This window comes from Pararge aegeria, chromosome 1 (genome assembly GCF_905163445.1).
Source record: "Pararge aegeria chromosome 1, ilParAegt1.1, whole genome shotgun sequence".
NCBI classification, from domain to species: Eukaryota; Metazoa; Arthropoda; class Insecta; order Lepidoptera; family Nymphalidae; genus Pararge; species Pararge aegeria.
Genome location: NC_053180.1, coordinates 4670194 through 4688754, shown reverse-complemented (window position 1 = coordinate 4688754; position 18561 = coordinate 4670194). Strand labels below are relative to the sequence as shown.

The 18561-nt window shown below is 35.9% G+C and overlaps 1 protein-coding gene across 1 annotated transcript; it reads right to left on the bottom strand.

Moving 5' to 3' along the window:
• Positions 1 to 1027: 1027 nt before the first annotated feature.
• On the bottom strand, positions 1028 to 17048 carry LOC120624350 (proton-coupled amino acid transporter 2-like). The gene is made up of 9 exons (XM_039890834.1): positions 16967 to 17048; positions 9794 to 10001; positions 8075 to 8195; positions 7497 to 7609; positions 6213 to 6345; positions 4434 to 4596; positions 3433 to 3601; positions 2694 to 2819; positions 1028 to 1783 (listed from the first exon to the last, which is right to left on the bottom strand). The coding sequence occupies exons 2-9, from the start codon at positions 9987 to 9989 to the stop codon at positions 1215 to 1217; spliced, it is 1590 nt and encodes a 529-aa protein (XP_039746768.1). The 5' UTR covers positions 9990 to 10001; positions 16967 to 17048; the 3' UTR covers positions 1028 to 1214.
• Positions 17049 to 18561: the final 1513 nt, after the last annotated feature.

Here is an 18561-nt window from a genome sequence, read left to right as displayed (position 1 = left end):
ACAGCTACTAAAAATATGAATGCGAAAGTGTGTCTGATTGTTGGTTGTTTGTTTTTTTGCTCAACCGTTGAACCGATCTTGGTGAAATTTAGCACGAATGTAGGTTGCATCCTGGAGATGGACATAGGATAATATCTATCCCGGAAAAGCTGCTGTTAGAAGTTATCCGCGGTATTTGAAAATTAGCATTTGTTACGTATGCGTGAAACGATCGCTTAGCTTGGTTAAATTTTGCCTAGAATTATCGCTTATCTTGGTAGAATTTAGCATCCTGGAGTCGGCCATAGGGTACATTTAATCCTTGGTATTTTTTTTTTTTTTTTTATTACACAAGTCATGTTTTACTAAATATTAGATAGTAGATGTTATGATAATGAATATTAAAGATTTGTTATCTTTTAATTTATAAGCAGTAAATATAAAATATTTAAATTATAAATGCATGTTTTAAATCATGTCCAGAAGTTACTTCATGTGTCCATAAGGTGGCGATATAAAATAAAATATTAAAATTAAAATACTGACAGGTATTCAAAATAAATATTTATTTATCCGGTATTTTCCCATGTATCTGTTGTTATACTTTACTTAATTACTTACCAGTAACTGGACGATTGTTATTTAGGCTACTGTTAATTATTGAGGGTAGTTTTAACACGAGTGACAAAATTAAACAACACTAGAGTTAAAATGACTTATCATATAGTTGCATACAAGTCTTTTATTGTGCAATACATAGTTCTAATTTTGATGCTTCCTTAATAATAAATATCAATGTGTTTCATGGACTGACTTATTGTAATAAATGTTAAATTATTGTTTGATTTGTTGAATAAAATATATTTTATAATTATAACAATCTTTTATTACTCCAAACTTTCATTCTTTTTTGTATTTTAAAACTTTTAAATAGAAAATAAATATTATTGAATTATTCCTATATTAAATACTAACAATAATGAAAATACAGAAAATATAATACATATTTCAGATAAAACACAGAAATACATACCTAAATAAATATGGGTTATTAATTGAATCGATCGTTATTAGCTCCTTGTCTGCTCAAAGGAGCGGGAAATTTGGCAGTTAGCAATATTTAGTATTGCCGCCATTTTGAAATTCGTTACTGCCCTATTACGATCTTTTTAATTAAGCCAGGATTTAACCCGCGTATAAAATCATAACACTATACATTTGTTAAAATATTTGCGCTACATTTTATGATTGGCAAGATCTATAAAACTTCGGGCCGCTGCCGTTGCGTTTAACAAACATGGCGGTGAAAATTCTGCTGACGTAATGGCGTCCGACCAACTTATAAACGTGGCCACTAATGTAGCCACAATTCCCATAATCATAACAACCACCGCCAATACAACATCGTACCATTTAACCGTATAATCTGTTTTATCAACATTAGGAGCTATGTGATTCACGTAATCCTGTTGGGTGACAAAAGTTTTGTATTTAGTCTGTGCTCGCGCTATAATGAGCGGGAATTCTGACAGGTCGCCATTATCGTTTTTTCTGTTAAAACAATAATTTTCAGCCAAGCTCAAGGTTCGTTTTCGACGCTCTATTAATACATCCAACTCTTTCATAGAAGATCTTTTGTGGCAGAGTTTCAGGAAGAATAGAGGGGGAAATATAAACATTAAGGGGCCGGTTAGGGTTGAGCCCACCAAGCCCATGACGAGGTCGAATCTTGGCACAGATTCGCCGAGAAATACTGCGAGTGCCACGATGCCTGACCGAATTAGGCAACGTTGAAAGCAGAACTCTGAAAAAAAAATAAGCTTAGCACAGAGGTATAATGTCACCAAGTTTCTACATTGATTAATCCCTACTAATATTATAAATGTCAATGTAAGTTTGTTTGTTACGCTTTCACGCAAAATCTGCTTAACCGATCCTCATGAAACTTTGTACACATATTCTTGGAAGTGAAAGAAGTAACATAGGATACTTTTTATCCCGACATTAAGCTAGGTTCGTTTGGGAGAGGGGATGAGTGAATGACGATTTTACACCATAACTCCGACAAATTATAACCGATTTAAATAATTATTTTTGTACTATAGAGGGTATAACATGTGTTTAATTCTGCTCAAACTGTGGTTGGAGATAGAGGACAGAACTCCTCAGTGAACAGTGGCAAACCCCTCATTTAAAGATTAGCGATTCTAAATACTTTAGATCTACAACTAAATTTAATGCCACATCAAAAAACAAAATCAAACGCAGACGAAGTCGCGGGCAACAGCTAGTTTTCTATAACCAAGGAACCAAAAGTTACTAGACATACAGGAAACACGCACGAAGCGCATCTACGTTTCTGATACGGACTGCAAAGGTTTGGAACGCTCTTCCGGCTTCGGTGTTTCCTGATACAACAGTATGTATGTATCAGGAACAAAGCATTCAACTTGAATGCTTTTAAGGCAAGAGTGAATACGCATTTTCTAGGCAAGCCCGCCCCAACTTAGACCGCATCATTGCTTTACATCAGGCATGATAGTTGTCAAGCGCAAGTCTATCAAGTAAAAAAAAGACTACAAATATTAGTTACAGATTAGATATTGTTAAATTAGGGTAAGTGTATTTAATGGTGGAATTGTCTTACTCTGGAATTTACGTCATAAATTAATCAGATGTAATACTATGAGTAGGTTTTTTCGATATACTCTCACCTCTAGGAATTTTAAGCAAGTCCTCTATGTGCTGAAAGAGCGCGGAGTTACCAACGGCGCTAGAGAGGCAAAGTTGCAACGTCACTAATAGCGCCACGATGTATAGTGCGATGGATGGAGGCATGCCTAGAAATACAGAAGAATTTATTACTTACTTCTCACAGTTTCCTTCGATATCAGTAAAAATCTATATTATCTTATTTAAGTATTATTATTATTTATTATTTCTTCTTCTTTTTACTCCATTAGGAACGGCAAGGGGTATATTAAACGTTTTATCATGAACGTTTTATGTCATGGCCGTGGCGTCGTCGTCGTCATAAATAAGAGTTTTTGTAACTCTTTGTTCCAAAGCTAAAAATTATTAATTTTTATTTAAAAAAAAACATAGCAATTAATAGTTTGAAATCACAAAATACTTGATATACAGAGAGAGTTTCAAAGTTCAAGCGGTAAAATTTTGCTTATATAGACGTGACGTCATAATTTTGAATTTTGCAGTTTTATTTGAAAGTACATACCTTCTAGTATCTTTAATATGTTCTAGAATTTTAATAAATATAGGAACGTCTTTCATAATACATGATATCATTAGATAAATACAATATTTGCGATTCTTTGTTACTGTCATCATACCTATTCGTGTGCTCTGAGTCACGTTCGCAACGACAAATTGACGCGTATAGTGTCTCGCTATTTTATAAATTTCCTACCCGCTCCAAAACTACGTACGTCATACCTTGCAATATATTGTTCTCAATATTGTTCCCATATCTATTGGCGGCTAGTAGCGACGTCACCATGAACATAAAACCCGTGATGCCGAAAGCACCCAGCACGGCGGAGTTGATCTTGCGACTGTCTTTCATGTCAACTTGTAACGTTAGCAGCATTGGATGAATGTCGAACTGGAATTGTGAGAATCGTAGTTTGGTGAAAATCCCAAGATATCGTATTTCTTGCCTAAGATAATAACAATCAAATCGGGGTGAACGAATGAATGCATGAATAAACTTTTATTGTGCTACAAAAAACAGCAAACAGCAATAACAAAATGGCGGATACAATTTGGCGGCCATATTGTTACATATCTCTTCCAGACAACTATGGAGGGTAGAGGTAAGGAGAGTCATCTTATATGGGAGAAAAGTTGAAAAAGTGTCCAGTGTATGCGCTATATAAATAACAGTTCAAAAATCCTCCACAATGGCGCTGAAGGATGCACAGGGTATGGTATGAATAGCAATCGTAGATGAATTGAAGTATGCAGAGTTAAAAAATTTAATGTCATTATCGACTAAAGTAGTTAATTATTGAGAATTTCAACAACTTACGTTGTACAAAATATTGTGGTAAATATAACCTTACTTCCTTGTATCTCCATACTTCCTTGTTTATTTTTCAAGCCTACTCTAACAATATTTATATTTGGCGCTTCTTTTAAGAGTTACCCTGATGCAAATGTGGCGCCATCCTAACTTAATACATTTTGACGACACTTTTTCATATACACAGATGACTCTCCTTACCTCTACCCTCCATACAGACAACGCGCTATTCGTTAATACGGTGTTTTACAACCACAACCTCATTCAAACAGAAACTGTAAATCTCAATGGGGATTAAACCTGGGACGTGCCACTTACCACAGCGCTCCTTACTACGCCAGGGAAGTCGTCAAAGAAAAAACAGCGCCCTTGATCTAATAAACAAAATGCAGTGGATTATTGAGGGTCTTACCTGAAAAGCTATAATGCCATATGCTACCAGAAAGTCCCTGGGGTTTGGAACATATTTGAGGACATCTCCGGAAGCTGGAGCGGATGTGTCGTCAAGGCCGATGCATGTCCAGGTAGCTATAGCCACTGTGGTCACTATACATACTGATGTTAGAGCTATGGGTCTGGAAAAGAAGGTTTTATGAAATACTGGAAGACTTTGACAACCTTTTTAGTTCAGCGACGTTTTATCTCCATGCAAGAATATTATTATGATGAGTTTATAATATTTTGTATGAGTTAGTGAGCAACATGTTTTCGGAATTTGCTATGATATGGTATAAAAATACGATATCACTCTTTGATTCGCATTATGATGTAAAAGAATATTTATTACTAGCTGTTGCTCGCGACTTTCTGCGTTTGGTTTTGTTTTTTTGATGTGGCATTCAATTTAGTTGTAGTTCTAAAAAACAAAGTATTCAGTATCGCTAAGCCTTAAATGAGGGGTTTGCTGTTGTCCGCTGAGGAGTTCTGTTCTCTATCTCCAACCACATTCAGATCCACACGTACTCGTATATATACATATTATAACCTCTATCGTAGAAAAATAATTATTAAAATCGGTTATAATTTGTCGGAGTTATGGTGTAAAATCGTCGAACCCTTTCATCCCCTCTCCCAAAGGAACCGAGCTTAATGTCGGGATAAAAAGTATTCTATATTACTTCTAACACTTGTGGATATGTGTACAAAGTTTCATGAGGATCGGTTAAGTAGTTTTTGCGTGAAAGCGTAACAAACAAATTTACATTGACATTTATAATATTAGTAGGGATAGGGATAGGGATAAACTAAAAATTTTATATATAAATTATGGATCATTTATTTCGATTTGGTTATTCATTTATTTATTTACTGTCATATTTAATGTTATCATGTGTTTGTACTGTTTATTTTAATTTAATTTGACATTTAATTAAGGTTGATCTTTTTAATTTTTAATATCCATGAACCAAATTTGCACACTATTAATTTAGTAGAATGTTATGCTCTCTAAACTAACTATATTGTTTACCAACATCTTGATATTGTACAAACTTTCTTGCAAATAAATGATTATTATTATTATTATTATTATACTCTATTACTGAGCCCGTGGTTGGTTTTGAACAAAAAACAAAAACCGGATAAGCCGGACAACGTTTTTTAAGGCCAGACACGAAATATAAAAGTGTTACTATGCCCGGCTTTATCCGGACGCTTGGCAACATTGTCTGCTAGGCGCTTCGTATACTCATTTCTTTAATAAGAACCAGAATATAAAGATAGTATACGACTCCTAATGTACCTATCTATTAATTTTGGTATTAAGGATATTTGTTAAATCAACTTGCATTGAGGTTCATCAAGGAAGATTGGAACGCAACTATTATAGTCAATATGAATATTTGAAGGACCTTCATCCTATTTTTGCAAGACATTTTTGCCTTGTTTATCAACACCAGAATAATTTGATTGCGATATATTGTCCGAGTTCGGCTCCGACGTGGTCCCCAGTTAGCAAATTAAAAAATCACTTGCTTTAACGGTGAAGGAAAGCATCGTGACGAAACCTGCAAGCCTGAGAATAGAGAGTCCCCATAACGCGAACGTTTGTGAAGTCTCTACACTTGGCCAGCGTGTTGGACTACGGCCTAAAAACCTCCTCATATTGTTGATGATGATGATGATATCGTCGGTCGTAATTTAATCGTCAGGGTCGTAACCGTAAGGATAAACCGTTCCATGGTTTACTTACTTCATATCCTTCGGTGAGCCGAGCCACATTACGGGGCAAAGCAATAACCCGATAACGATCATCCACACGCAGTACGTAATCCCCACTTCACCTCTCGTGATCTTCCACCAAAACATCTGCATGCTTTGAGCAGCTGTGGATTAAATTCTTGTCTTTATACGGGCAGCAAAAATAAAATAATCCACATTGAGTATCTGATAGCATGATTCACTAAAGATCACTGAGTCTTGGAAGTCAGGCCACAAGTTTGTTAGGTAACTTTGGTTTTGTCTCCTGAACCAAACACTAGTACGCAAGCGTTGCTGTGGCTCAGCGGCCAAACTAAGAGATGGAAATCCTTAGGATTTAAGTTATAACCATTCCAACATATATGTAGGTAATAGGTATTCTATAAAAAATCTTTAACGTACCCGTGTGGATATACGTTAAGAGTTAAATAATGTAGACACGGAAAATTTACTGGTGTACATTCTATTAAACAATCACGGTAATGTCGAGGTATTTAGTGGTGTAGCTAGTGGCATACTAATAAAGATTTAAGTTAGTCTTATATATTACAATATTTGATATTTCCAGTGGATATTACTTAAACATTCCATCACGCATATACATAAACACTTTCCTCATAATGTATTTTGCTCAAAAATTTATGGTAGTCCATGATGATTGCTCCACAAAACAAGAGGCTTTATTTTTTACAATCTAGAAATTGTTAAAACCAGCCATGAATTAGGCAATTTGTACTGGCCACTATCTTGCCTTAAAGATCACTTTAGGCGTAAGTTTAGCATGTAGTGAAACAATAGGCTCGTGAACGTGCATAGACAGTACATTGCGGAAGATCAGATTCTCTCTTTCCGCGGAGTATAGCAAATTAAGCTCAATGTTGATTGTGGTAAAACCGTCAAAGCCCGACATCTAACACAATGGAAGTCTGGTGATCTGAGCCTTGGGGGTTTCTTGTTGCTCATGTTATCTTAATCCTAAGGTTGCCTGCAGAGATCGTTACGAAGCGATAAGGCTTTCTTTTGTATTCCACTCCAATCTTTCTGTTTCTCTTCAATCTTCCTTTATTTCCCTTACTCTAATCTACTCTTTATTATTACCTAGGTCGTAATAATAAAGAGTAGAGAGAGATTACCTTATTATGAGGCTTTATTATTATAAAGCCTCATAATAAGGTAATTAAATACCTATAAATAAAAAAATAATAAGCTTCTTTGGGACAGGAGACCTGTACCCCAGCTTTGAGACGCTTATATACTTAGAATAATGAATACTCACCAAAAATGAAATTGGGAACCCCAGCGCCGAAAACAGTGGCATCTATAAGAAACGTCACCAGCCTGCGCGCTGGGGTACCAAACGCTAACTCTGCTACTGCCGCGTAGGGAAACCTGAAGAAAAACAACAACAAAAATATTTCGGTACCTCCACAACACTGTATTGGAAAGGTACTACTTACTTACCTACTACTTACTTTTCCTTTAGGTATAATATCTTAAACGATATTTGTACCCTTGGGAAAGAACAACTGGCTTTCTCGCCAGATTCTTGTCGGTGGTAGAGTAATTACAAAAACACGGATTTTAGGTTTTAGAAGTGCTTATAAAGGGCTCCGTGCAAGAAAAGAATTAAAATGTCAAAGTATTTTCTCAAGCCGATCTTAGTCACTACAAACAGACAGACTTTAAAAGAAAATGGGTACTGGAAATGAACTAAAGAAGAGCCTTTTAATAACATATTAAATCACTGAGCTTAAGCATCGGTTGACGCACGTTGGAACCGTTAAGAAATCGCTTTAGTGAGCTAACTCATCAAGCATTAGCGTGAACAAAGAGGTCTGTTTAAGATTACCATACCTACTCTTTTCTCTAATGTTAGGAGAAATCTCGTGCGCCAGAAGCCAACTTCTTCCGAGAAGCACGGCTGTGTACAGCTGCAGTGCGAATACTGATATCACGAGCGGCACTCCGTAGATACCTGTGACCGAAAATCCAGCCTTTACGCCCACGCAGGTAGATTCTGTATCTCGATTGACACCAAATTTACCTAGCTACTGCCACCAATTTAACCATATTTTGCATTTTGAAACATAAGCTTTCAACTGAGTTCATGTCAACTCGAAAGGCAGATACAATTACATAAAGTTGATTCATGGTTTAAGTGTTATTTCATGGCAACTTTCCACCTGATATACAGAATAGCCCTGCTGGAATTACGCAAAGTAATACAACAGGTGACACTTTTCGTAATTCCAGCAGGGCTATTCTGTCGAGCGATCAGTAGGGCTAGATGCGCGCCACAAAATAATTACGTCTACCATTTTCTCATCTTACTTTCTTACTTTAACTGTACCCCAGGAGATACTAAGATCACCATTACCTCCTAATGATGGCTAGAAATATTTGTTAACAACTACACAAGCGATAGGCAACTTGAATAAAAACAAAACATTAGTCTTTCAAAAAAAAAGGTGGATATTAACAATCGACATAATTTAGTGATATCGACATATCGTCTTAGAAAAATGTAGAAAACCTTTGTGGGGCTGCGTATATGCTTTTCTACCATAGGTGAATTAGATTAACCTTTACATAAGTTTGAAGAATATATATACTATTGATGAATTTCTTAATGACAATGTTGCTTGGAAGCAAGCCGCTCCGCTTTCATCTTACACAAGATAGAACAATGATTGTTCAATTTGCTCTTTTCCAACATCACTTTACACTGCTGAGTTTAATGCCGGCTTCTTCTCTGTAGCATCTACCTACCACCGGCGCGGTGGTAGGGCCACGATAAACCAACATACTTGACGTTTCAAAAGTGCTTATATTAGTCATTCATAATCATTATCATCATATCAACCCATTACCGGCCCACTACAGGGCACGGGTCTCCTTCACAATGAGAAGGGTTAAGGCCAGAGTCCACCACGCTGGCCCAGGGTAGATTGGTGGGGTCCACACACCCTTGAGAACATTATGTAGAACTCTCAGGCATACGGGTATCCTCACGATGTTTTCCTTCACCTATAGTGAAGGAAAACATCGTGAGGATACCCGTAAAGGCCCCCCGAAAGTGAAGTCGTATTATGCTATCACCGCTTATAGTATGCATTACTTGAAATAAATGAATTATGAAATTAGAATTTTGCATTTTAAAGTATACTAGCGTACTCAGCCCACTTCGCCGGGCTAGATTTTGCTTTATTTTATTTAAACAATAAACTTACATCATTAAATTTTTAATTTGTCTCATCTCAAATCATTTATTTCTCTCCGTACTCATTCTCTTCTATTCTCTTCTCGAGCGGGTGAAGATCATTATCTACACCCATGTACACGCAACAATAGAATATCATCATAGTAAATAAAAGCTGTGTTTGACAGTTCAAAAATAGGAGTGCTCCAATCGTCACTAAACTTTATAGGATTACTCGCCAGGTTAATCCGGACTATCCCTGAAATTTTCATTGAAATCGGTCCAGCCGTTTCGGAGCCTATACGGAACATACCCACACACTTTCTCTTTTATATATATAGATAGATAGAAGATAGCATAGCATTAAATCTTACCACAAGCAATGATGCTCTTAGGCAGAGCAACAACTGGGAATACACCGAAGAGATCCACGATACATAGCATCGTGAAGAGTACGCTCAGCCCACCAGTCGTCTCGCCTGCAGTGTAGCGATCATGGTAGATCATTACCGTCGTCGGCTTGCTCAGGGCCGCAGAGCCTTGCACCGTGTCTGAACGAGGTATCTTCATCTTTCACTTGAACTGTGGACCAAAAATTCAAAATTCGAAATTCACTTATTTCAAGTAGGCCCAGTTTATAAGCACTTTCTAAAGGTCAAGTCTGTAGCGAATCTACCACCGGTTCGAAAGGCAGATTCCACCGATCAGAGCTGGCAAGAAACTCAGCAGATTTCTCTTTTTCAACATCATTATACAGTTTACAATCTATTACATTTTCTATCTTGTGAGAGATGAGAGCGGAGCCTGCTTCCAAGCAGTCTTGTCGTTAAGAAATTCATCCATCGTTGTTACTACCACGATATATTAAATGTATGTGTAAGTTCACCTATTTCTTTAAATTTTTCACGTGATTTAGATCATTTATCATTATTATCCGAAATCCCCACGAATCTCATGACCATCGGCAGAATGTATTTTGGTGATTACTGATATTACTGAACAGATCTTTGCATGTTGCTAAATTATGGTACCCATAACACACTATAAAGCTTACTTTGGAGCTAGATTTGAATGTGGATATTGTCGTTATATATTTTTATTCAATATTTAAGGATTTAAAAGAAAATGTGTGGCGGTCTCCACATAACCAAACTAGATGGCGCCACAAAGATCCTACATCGCGCTAACGAAGTGTTCACAAAAATTTACTATATATACAACTCACAGAAATAAATGGTCGGACCTCGGTTTCCGAACCATCTTCCTATTGTTACGGTTGAGTGCATCACTCTAACTTCCGTACACAATTTATTTACTTATTATATTATAATTTTGCTAAATAAAAATAAATATTCCTCTTATTAAAATTTAGAAATTATAAATTCCTAAATTGTCCCTGCCGGGAATCGAATCCGGGATCACATACTTAGATTCACAGCGCTCAACGTTGCGTCAGAGAGGTCTTTATCTATCATATAAGTAGAGATTATATAAAACAAAATTGCAATGATAATGGTATAGGTACTTATTTATGAAATTTGTGCACTATCTCGTTTTACAATACAATTAAGATAAAATATTAAATAATAAACAGGGGGATCAAGGATTCATTATTCATTATACATAATGCAAGATAAGGTTTAGTGATGTTGATAAAATCCATTTCAACTCTTAAGTTTACCATATCGATAGATTCTATCAGTAAATAAAACAATTTTACCTAACTGAGCCATCATTGTTTTATGATTGTCTGGCTGTCTGGCTTTATGGCGCGGTTTTTTTGTAAAGAAACCCTGTTCTGCTGCAGAGAACCCTCGGCTTTTTTGTAGTTGTTTTGGGGACAGTAATAATTATTCTGATTGTTTTAAACCAGACTCTATAAATAGGTAGGTAAGTAATTAAAATACCAAACGTTTTAAAAATATAATAACCACAAAAATCGTTCAGTGATTTAGTCATTGTATAAAATAAAATAGGTAATGATAAAGAAAAACAATAGATTAACATTTTCCATGATCTATTATTGTCATTAGATTTCATAAAAAATAACGTCATTATTACCGGCTCACTACAGAACACGGGGTCCACAACGCTGGCCCAGTGCGAATCGGTGTACTGTATACTGTTTTTCTTGAACATCACTGAATTAAAAGTTGAACACCACTTTTATTCCATTTAAATTAGTGGAACACGACGATAGTTTGTATGGCAAAGTTTTACTGTAAGCTGTTTTAATGCTTTGGGCGCGTTCTTTAGCGCTGTGGTCTTATATGTGAGACGTCGCGGGTTCAACACAATTCAGAGTTCAATTCAGAGAATTCATAATTCCAGGTTCGAAACTGACAAAGAATACGCATAGCTATTTAGCGTTCACATATTGAGTGTACTCAACTTTTTATGGTCACCAGGTCGACTTAATTTATGTTGGACTTATTCCTAGACTGAGACAGACTCTTTTGGAACTCTTGGAGCTTAAGTTTTAGAAACAAATATACTTAGTTTACGCATGACGTCCTCTCGCTGATATATAAAAAAATTGTATGTACACATAAAATTGTCTTCTTATCACCATCATATCAACCCATTACCGGTCCACCACGCTGCCGCAGTTTGGATTGGTGGACTCCAAACACCTCTGAGAAGATTATGGATAACTCACAGGCATGCACTTTTACTCACGATGTTTAATTGCTTATACGAGTACTAAAACCACAGAAAACTCTGAAAATTAGAGGTGTGTGCCAGGTATAGAATCCCAGCACGCACTTTAAACTTCCTTATTGTGCGTTTAAAGCAATTAAAATATCACTTGCTTCAACGGTGGAGGAAAACATCAGTAGGTTACCTGCATGCCGGAGAGTTTTTAAAGACGGCCGACTGGCGCAGTGGGCAGCGACCCTGCTTTCTGAGTCGAAGGCCGTGGGTTCGATTCCCACAACTGGAAAATGATTGTGTGATGAGCATTAAGTGTTTTTCAGTGTCTGGGTGTTTATATGTATTTTCTAAGTATTTATGTATATATAATTCATAAAAATATTCATCAGTCATCTTAGTACCCATAACACAAGCCACGCTTACTTTGGGGCTAGGTGGCGATGTGTGTATTGTCGTAGTATATTTATTTATTTATTTTAAAGGCGTGTGTACTATATCAATCCGCACTTGGCCAGCGAGGTAGACTACGTTTTTTAGCATTCTCATTCTGGGAACGGGTCCCCCGTTCCCTGTATTGGCCGAACGATGATTTTTTTTTATTTATTGATATTAATAGCGGGCAAACGAGCAAGTGGGTCACCTGATGATAAGTGATCACCGCCGCCCATAAACATCTGCAGCACCAGAGGAGCCACCGATGCGTTGCCGGCTTTTAAATTTGTTTATCCGCCCCTCGAATAACCCTAGATTGTATTTTTGAGGAAACACATCAGATGGGAGATTGGTTCCATAATTTGCAAGTGCGCGGTAGAAATGATCTGGTATTTCGAACAGTAGAAGAATACCAGGCATCCAGATGATGAAACGGCGATATAGCCGCATTTCCAAAATATGTTTTACCATCATATATGTCTTCCTCCAACAAGGTTTTCTTTTTACAATGTAACTATTGGGAACTATAGGAAAAACGGCGTTATGGGCCTTTAAGTTTTGAAGAAAAATAATAGATAGGTAGGTTTATTTAACATAGCCTGAGGTCTGCCTTTCGAAACAAACAGTGCAGATATTTTAAAAATACCGGTTCCCAAGTATTTTTAGTGCATGACGTAACGAAGTACGACCTTAATTTTGGTTGTAAGGTCGATGCGAAGTACTCACTCCTTTAAGGGATATGTTTGGGCAATGTAAGCCAGCTGGCGTCTGTAATACTTAGATTTAAATTCAAAATTCATTTATTTTAAGTTTTCCTACTTTGTAAGCACTTTGGCACGTCAAGTATGTCTGTTTGTAGGCACTCTACCACCGGTTCGGAAAGCAGATTCTAGAGAAGAGAATCCGAGAAGAGCCGGCAAGAAATTTAGTAAGTGCCTAGTTGGCAGTGGCGTTCCTAGGGTTCTGAAGATGGGCAAGCCCTAAAAAAATATATTAAAGTGTGTCCGACGTACGGCTTTCAGTCTTTGTGCGCGATCGTGATATTTTGGCATTCTATCGGTGCCACTCGGAAGTTCGCTACGTTCGGATATCGCGCAGTGTAACCTACCACACCTCCGCCGTAGTTTTTGTATACTCATTGTGCATACACTATTGAGTGTTTATTTCCTCATTGCTAACAAGTATGAACTATTTTAGAAGATTTATTGTAACGCAAGCCTGGCTTTTCGGCTTGCTAGTAGTCAAACATCAAAATTTATAATCATTTTTCACATCATTAAAGGTGCCCATTCACATGTAACCGCAGCTTTCCGTTAAACTAAGTTCGCTATGTTCCATCGCCCAAACATTGCCGTCCACACACGTGCGATCGATTGCTATCTTCGTTTGTGCCCGTTGCATTAAAGAAGGCCTTCACTTTAACCTTAACTTCCGCAAGAAACCGCACCACCAGCACGCATCTCTAACTTTTGTTTGTGTGATGAATATGAATGTTTTTCAGGGTGTTTATATGTAAGTATTTATATTTATGTATATTATTCATGAAGAGGTGATAGCGAATTGGGTAGGAGCTTTGCTTCACTTTCGGGGGGCCGAGTTCGAATCTCAGTTCGCACCTCTAACTTTTCGAAGTATGTGATTTTTGCATTTTATAGCCTAACTTTTGAGGATGGATATATTACCTAGGTATGTTATATTTAACTTCTCGCTACGGCCTTTAGGAGTCGAGCAATAAGCGGGCGATGAGACGCTGTGGGTAGTAGAATTGAATTTAGAAAAACAATAAAATTTGAAAGTGTTACAAATTTGAAAGTGTAGCTTGAAAGAAGGGCAAACAAACAAATTCATTTTTGCATACATTATAATAAAGGTAGGTACTTATTGCATATATAACTAGTAGCCTACTTAATCTGATTTAAATTTTAAATTTTCTGCACTTATTTGGCACGTGTTTGCCATTTAGATTATAAAACTCGATTTGGGTACAGTGCCGCCTTCATAATGGATGACAAAGATCTCAGTAAACTATAAAAAAAAAAAAGTGTGTACTTATGTACACGCTTTAGAAGTTATACTTACAAGATAAAAATAGTTCTAAGTTAAAAAACTTAAATCTCTTTCTACCTTTAATGTGTTTATAATTGTACCTTTATAAGTATTCTTAAAACTTATTGCTGCATATTCACTAATTACAAGAAATGGAAAGTAATCACTTTTTCATTATCGTAGTGCGTTAACTTAAATGTTATTTTTGTTAGTTCTCTAAATTATTTTATTTCTTATTGTTTGGCAATTGAACTTATACGAGTATGCATGTAGAGCCCATAGGGGTATGGGTTTTACATAACCAAAACCAGGCTACGGCCATTAGAAACCAAATGAACGAAGTTATAGCGCGGGCGGGCGATTGAAGGCGTTTGGTCCGGGTTTATTATGTACCAGGTGAAAGTTTGTTCCGATAGGAAAAACTTAGCAAGTTCATTAAGGCGGCCATGCCTGCCAAAAAAATTACTGAGATCTGAAAGGCAGTTACGTGGAGAAATGAAAGATAAGTATTTATAAAGCATGTTAATAGAATTAGCGGTGGCACGTGCCTTAAGAAGGTTAAGTACGTACTCATCAGTTGTATTTATTCACGCCACATGCGACCTATTTCCACAGATGAAATTGTAGCGTATTTTCTTTTGACGGTTTTCATTTATATTTAACTAGCTGTTGCCCGCGACTTCTTCTGCGTTTGATTTTGTTTTTTGATGCATTAAATTTGGTTGTATGTAGTTCTAAAAAAAAGTAAAGTATTCAGTATCGCTAAGTCTTATATGAGGGGTTTGCTGCTGTCCGCTGAGGAGTTCTGTTCTCTATCACCAACCACAGTTTGGGCAAAATTGGACACATATTATAACCTCTATAGCACAAAAAAAATTTAAATCGGTTATAATTTGTCGGAGTTATCGTGTAAAATCGTCAAACACTTTCATCCCCTCTCCCAAAAGAACCGAGCTTAATGTCGGGATATAAAGTATCCTATATTACTTCTAACACTTCCAAAAATATCTGTACAAAGTTTCATGAGGATCGGTTAAGTAGTTTTTGCGTGGAAGCGTAACAAACAAACTTACATTGACATTTATAATATTAGGGAGGAGGGATTACACTTTATTGCGTTTTACTAGACTAACCTAGGAATTCTCACAAGAAAAAAAAGACAAAAAATACTATTTATTTTATTTTATGGTATTTGTTTCAATTACTAAAAACAAACAAGCTCTCTCTGACAAACCTGCATCGGATCTTTATATGACTATCCTTACTCTACTCGTATGTTAGTATATCTACAAGTAATCGACCTTTCCAAAATTAAAAAAAAATTACACAGGTATTTTTTTTTAAAAGGATTATTAAACTGGTATTAATCAATGACGTTATCATGAGAATAACATAAATAAAAGAGAAAGACAGGAGATTGAAACCTTCTAGAAATGACCACAGCATGCTTAATTAAAATAATCTAAAAGCTAATCAACTAACAAAACAAAGTTGAAAACTGAATACCTGTAATACTATACAAAGAAAAGTGATGATATAAAAGTAAAATAGAAAATAAATTAATTTAAGCTATGTAAGTAAATGTTTCATATGTATTTTGAATTAGGTCAAATAACTACTAAAAATGTCACAGTTGTTTCTGTAAGCATTTAAATGATTGTTAAACCGTTAATTTCAAGATAATTATTATAATAACATCTAAGACACCGGAAAGTATTTTTTCGCCGTTCGAGACTGTTACAAGACTGAAGTGTATAAATAATGCATCCATATTTATATCAAAAAATACCAAGTGACATAATGTCATGAACATTGACTGTAAAGCAAATTAAATTTTAATTACCTACTTAGGTAGTTCTTGAAAAGTATTATCAAGATAATGCTATCAAAAGTTTAATTCTTTACCCACTTTACGAAATTACTGTAACAAATATTTAGCATGGTGCAATTGTGGGGGAAAGCCACTGGGATTGGACTTGGGCTAATTCCCCCTCAACCTCTGTTGGTTTTTTTTTCTTTTTTACAGTACGTGGATATGGGGAGATCGGATGTATATGCGGATTTTTACCCACTAAAACTCCTTTGGTAGCCATCCACGCCATTGGGGGGCTCCGGGTTCTCCTAAGAAATAATCCCCCGATCTCGTAAGCCTCGCTATTTGTGGCCTTCTGCTCGGGGTAAGAACAGAAGGTAGGTAAGGTAAAGAGTAATATATCCAGGCTATGCCAATGGTCACGAAAAATAATTGGCTGGTCAAGAATGTGTAAATTTTCCGACTAACTGTCTACATAAACTAACCACACACTCTCACTCTCATTGCAAGTGTTTCACTTCACTTCAGTGGCCATAAAAACATTTAAGTACACACAATTTAACTTTATTAATAAAACCAAAACAGTAAATTAGTTCCTCACCTTAATTTTTTGTAAACACCATCTGGATTACAACATTTTTATTCAAACAAATATCTATTCACTATTAGAACTTAAAACCACTGTCGTCTGTCCATTGCGCAAAAACACAAAAACAAAAAAAAATATATCATTATTTTTTAATAATCATAATTTCAGTAATTTAGTATTTTGCTTAGTTCAAAATATTTAAATTACGAACTCGATTATTCGATATTCGAACGAAACACGCTGCGGTCTCTTGCGACGGAATTAAAGCCCTAATGAACTGACCGGCGCGTTGGACTGTCTCGCACAACTTGCTTATAATAAAAACAAAATTACTTTACGTATGATATCAAAATCAGGTTTCGATTTTTTTTTTTACTTGAAAATTTAAATGTACTCAGGCGTAGGTAGCTACAAAATGCTATTGGCTTATGGCATTTTGTAGCCTTACAATTGGAAAAGTATCTACTCCAGGAATTAAATCCTGTGTCTATATACTTATTAGACATTCGTTTGAAAAATATAACTATCTCAAATTGTGAGAACTTTAGATACTAAATAGCAGATTGAAGGCGGACATTAAAAGCGATTAATATACGGGGCGGTTTTAAATTCAAGCCGAAAATATCTTAGGGTATTAGACTGTTAAGGTATCTTATTGTGATCATACAATGAAACATATCAACACATATTTTAGGGCTAATTGGACAGAGGTTTTTCGTCCTTGTGAAAGATAAATAACTGTACAACGTTGTCATAAGCAAATACTCGGTGACAACCACAATATCATTTGTGTTTACACCCCTGACAGGTTAGCCCTTAGAATGGGCTAACTTGTGGAATTAAAAAAAACATGTAATTGAGCATCGAGTTTTTTGTCACTCAAAAATTGAAATTCAAGCGTGTATATTTGGTAATGTAAGTATATAGTTTAATAAACAATCAACATATTATTGTAATTTGTAATGCAGTTATCAGTATCCATTTCAAACTAGTTTTGAGGCGGAAACATTGTTGACTCAAGGACATTCAAACGTTTTAATATTGTTATTAGGCACCTACAAATACTTATAAGTTATTTTGTGATCAGGATTGGGTGATCCGTAGGAGCCGAAGATTTTTGTGAAGTTATACTTCTTTACTCTACTCGAAGTTATACTTATGATGAGAGTAAATTTATACGATGAGCGCCGTCACCGCCGTTACACCGTCACAAAAAACGACACCCTGAAGTTAGTTAGTTATTCAATTCAATTCTTGTTTAAGGCTGAAGTTAGAAGGTTTGACAGTGCTCACTTTCAACTGTCAAAGTCTGCCGGCTCATTCCGGTGATTTAATTAATTCAATTGTACAAAAATCTCAAATTTAAAAGTTCACGAAACTTGGACAACCAAGTTGAATAATGAGATAACTAGATCATGCGTTACAATAAAACTTTCAATGTATTAAATACCTTTTTTCTATTGCTAGTGTTGTTTTTTCTACAAACGCAGAAAAAGGCGAACGATAAAATTATTGCAAAGATTTTTATCTTGCTACGCCAAAGAGGTATGACGCGTGTACATAAGTACACACACGTTTTTATTTTATTTTATAATAAACCGACCAAG

Bases quoted from the DNA above. Each gene is read 5' to 3' on its own strand.
- LOC120624350 (XM_039890834.1), bottom strand. From the start codon at position 9,989: ATGAAGATACCTCGTTCAGACACGGTGCAAGGCTCTGCGGCCCTGAGC. The intron at 6,346-7,496 runs GTGAGTATTCAT...TTTAATCCACAG, and splicing joins GGTTCCCAATTTCATTTTTG to CTGCTCAAAGCATGCAGATG. The intron at 3,602-4,433 runs GTAAGACCCTCA...TCACAATTCCAG, and splicing joins ATGGCATTATAGCTTTTCAG to TTCGACATTCATCCAATGCT.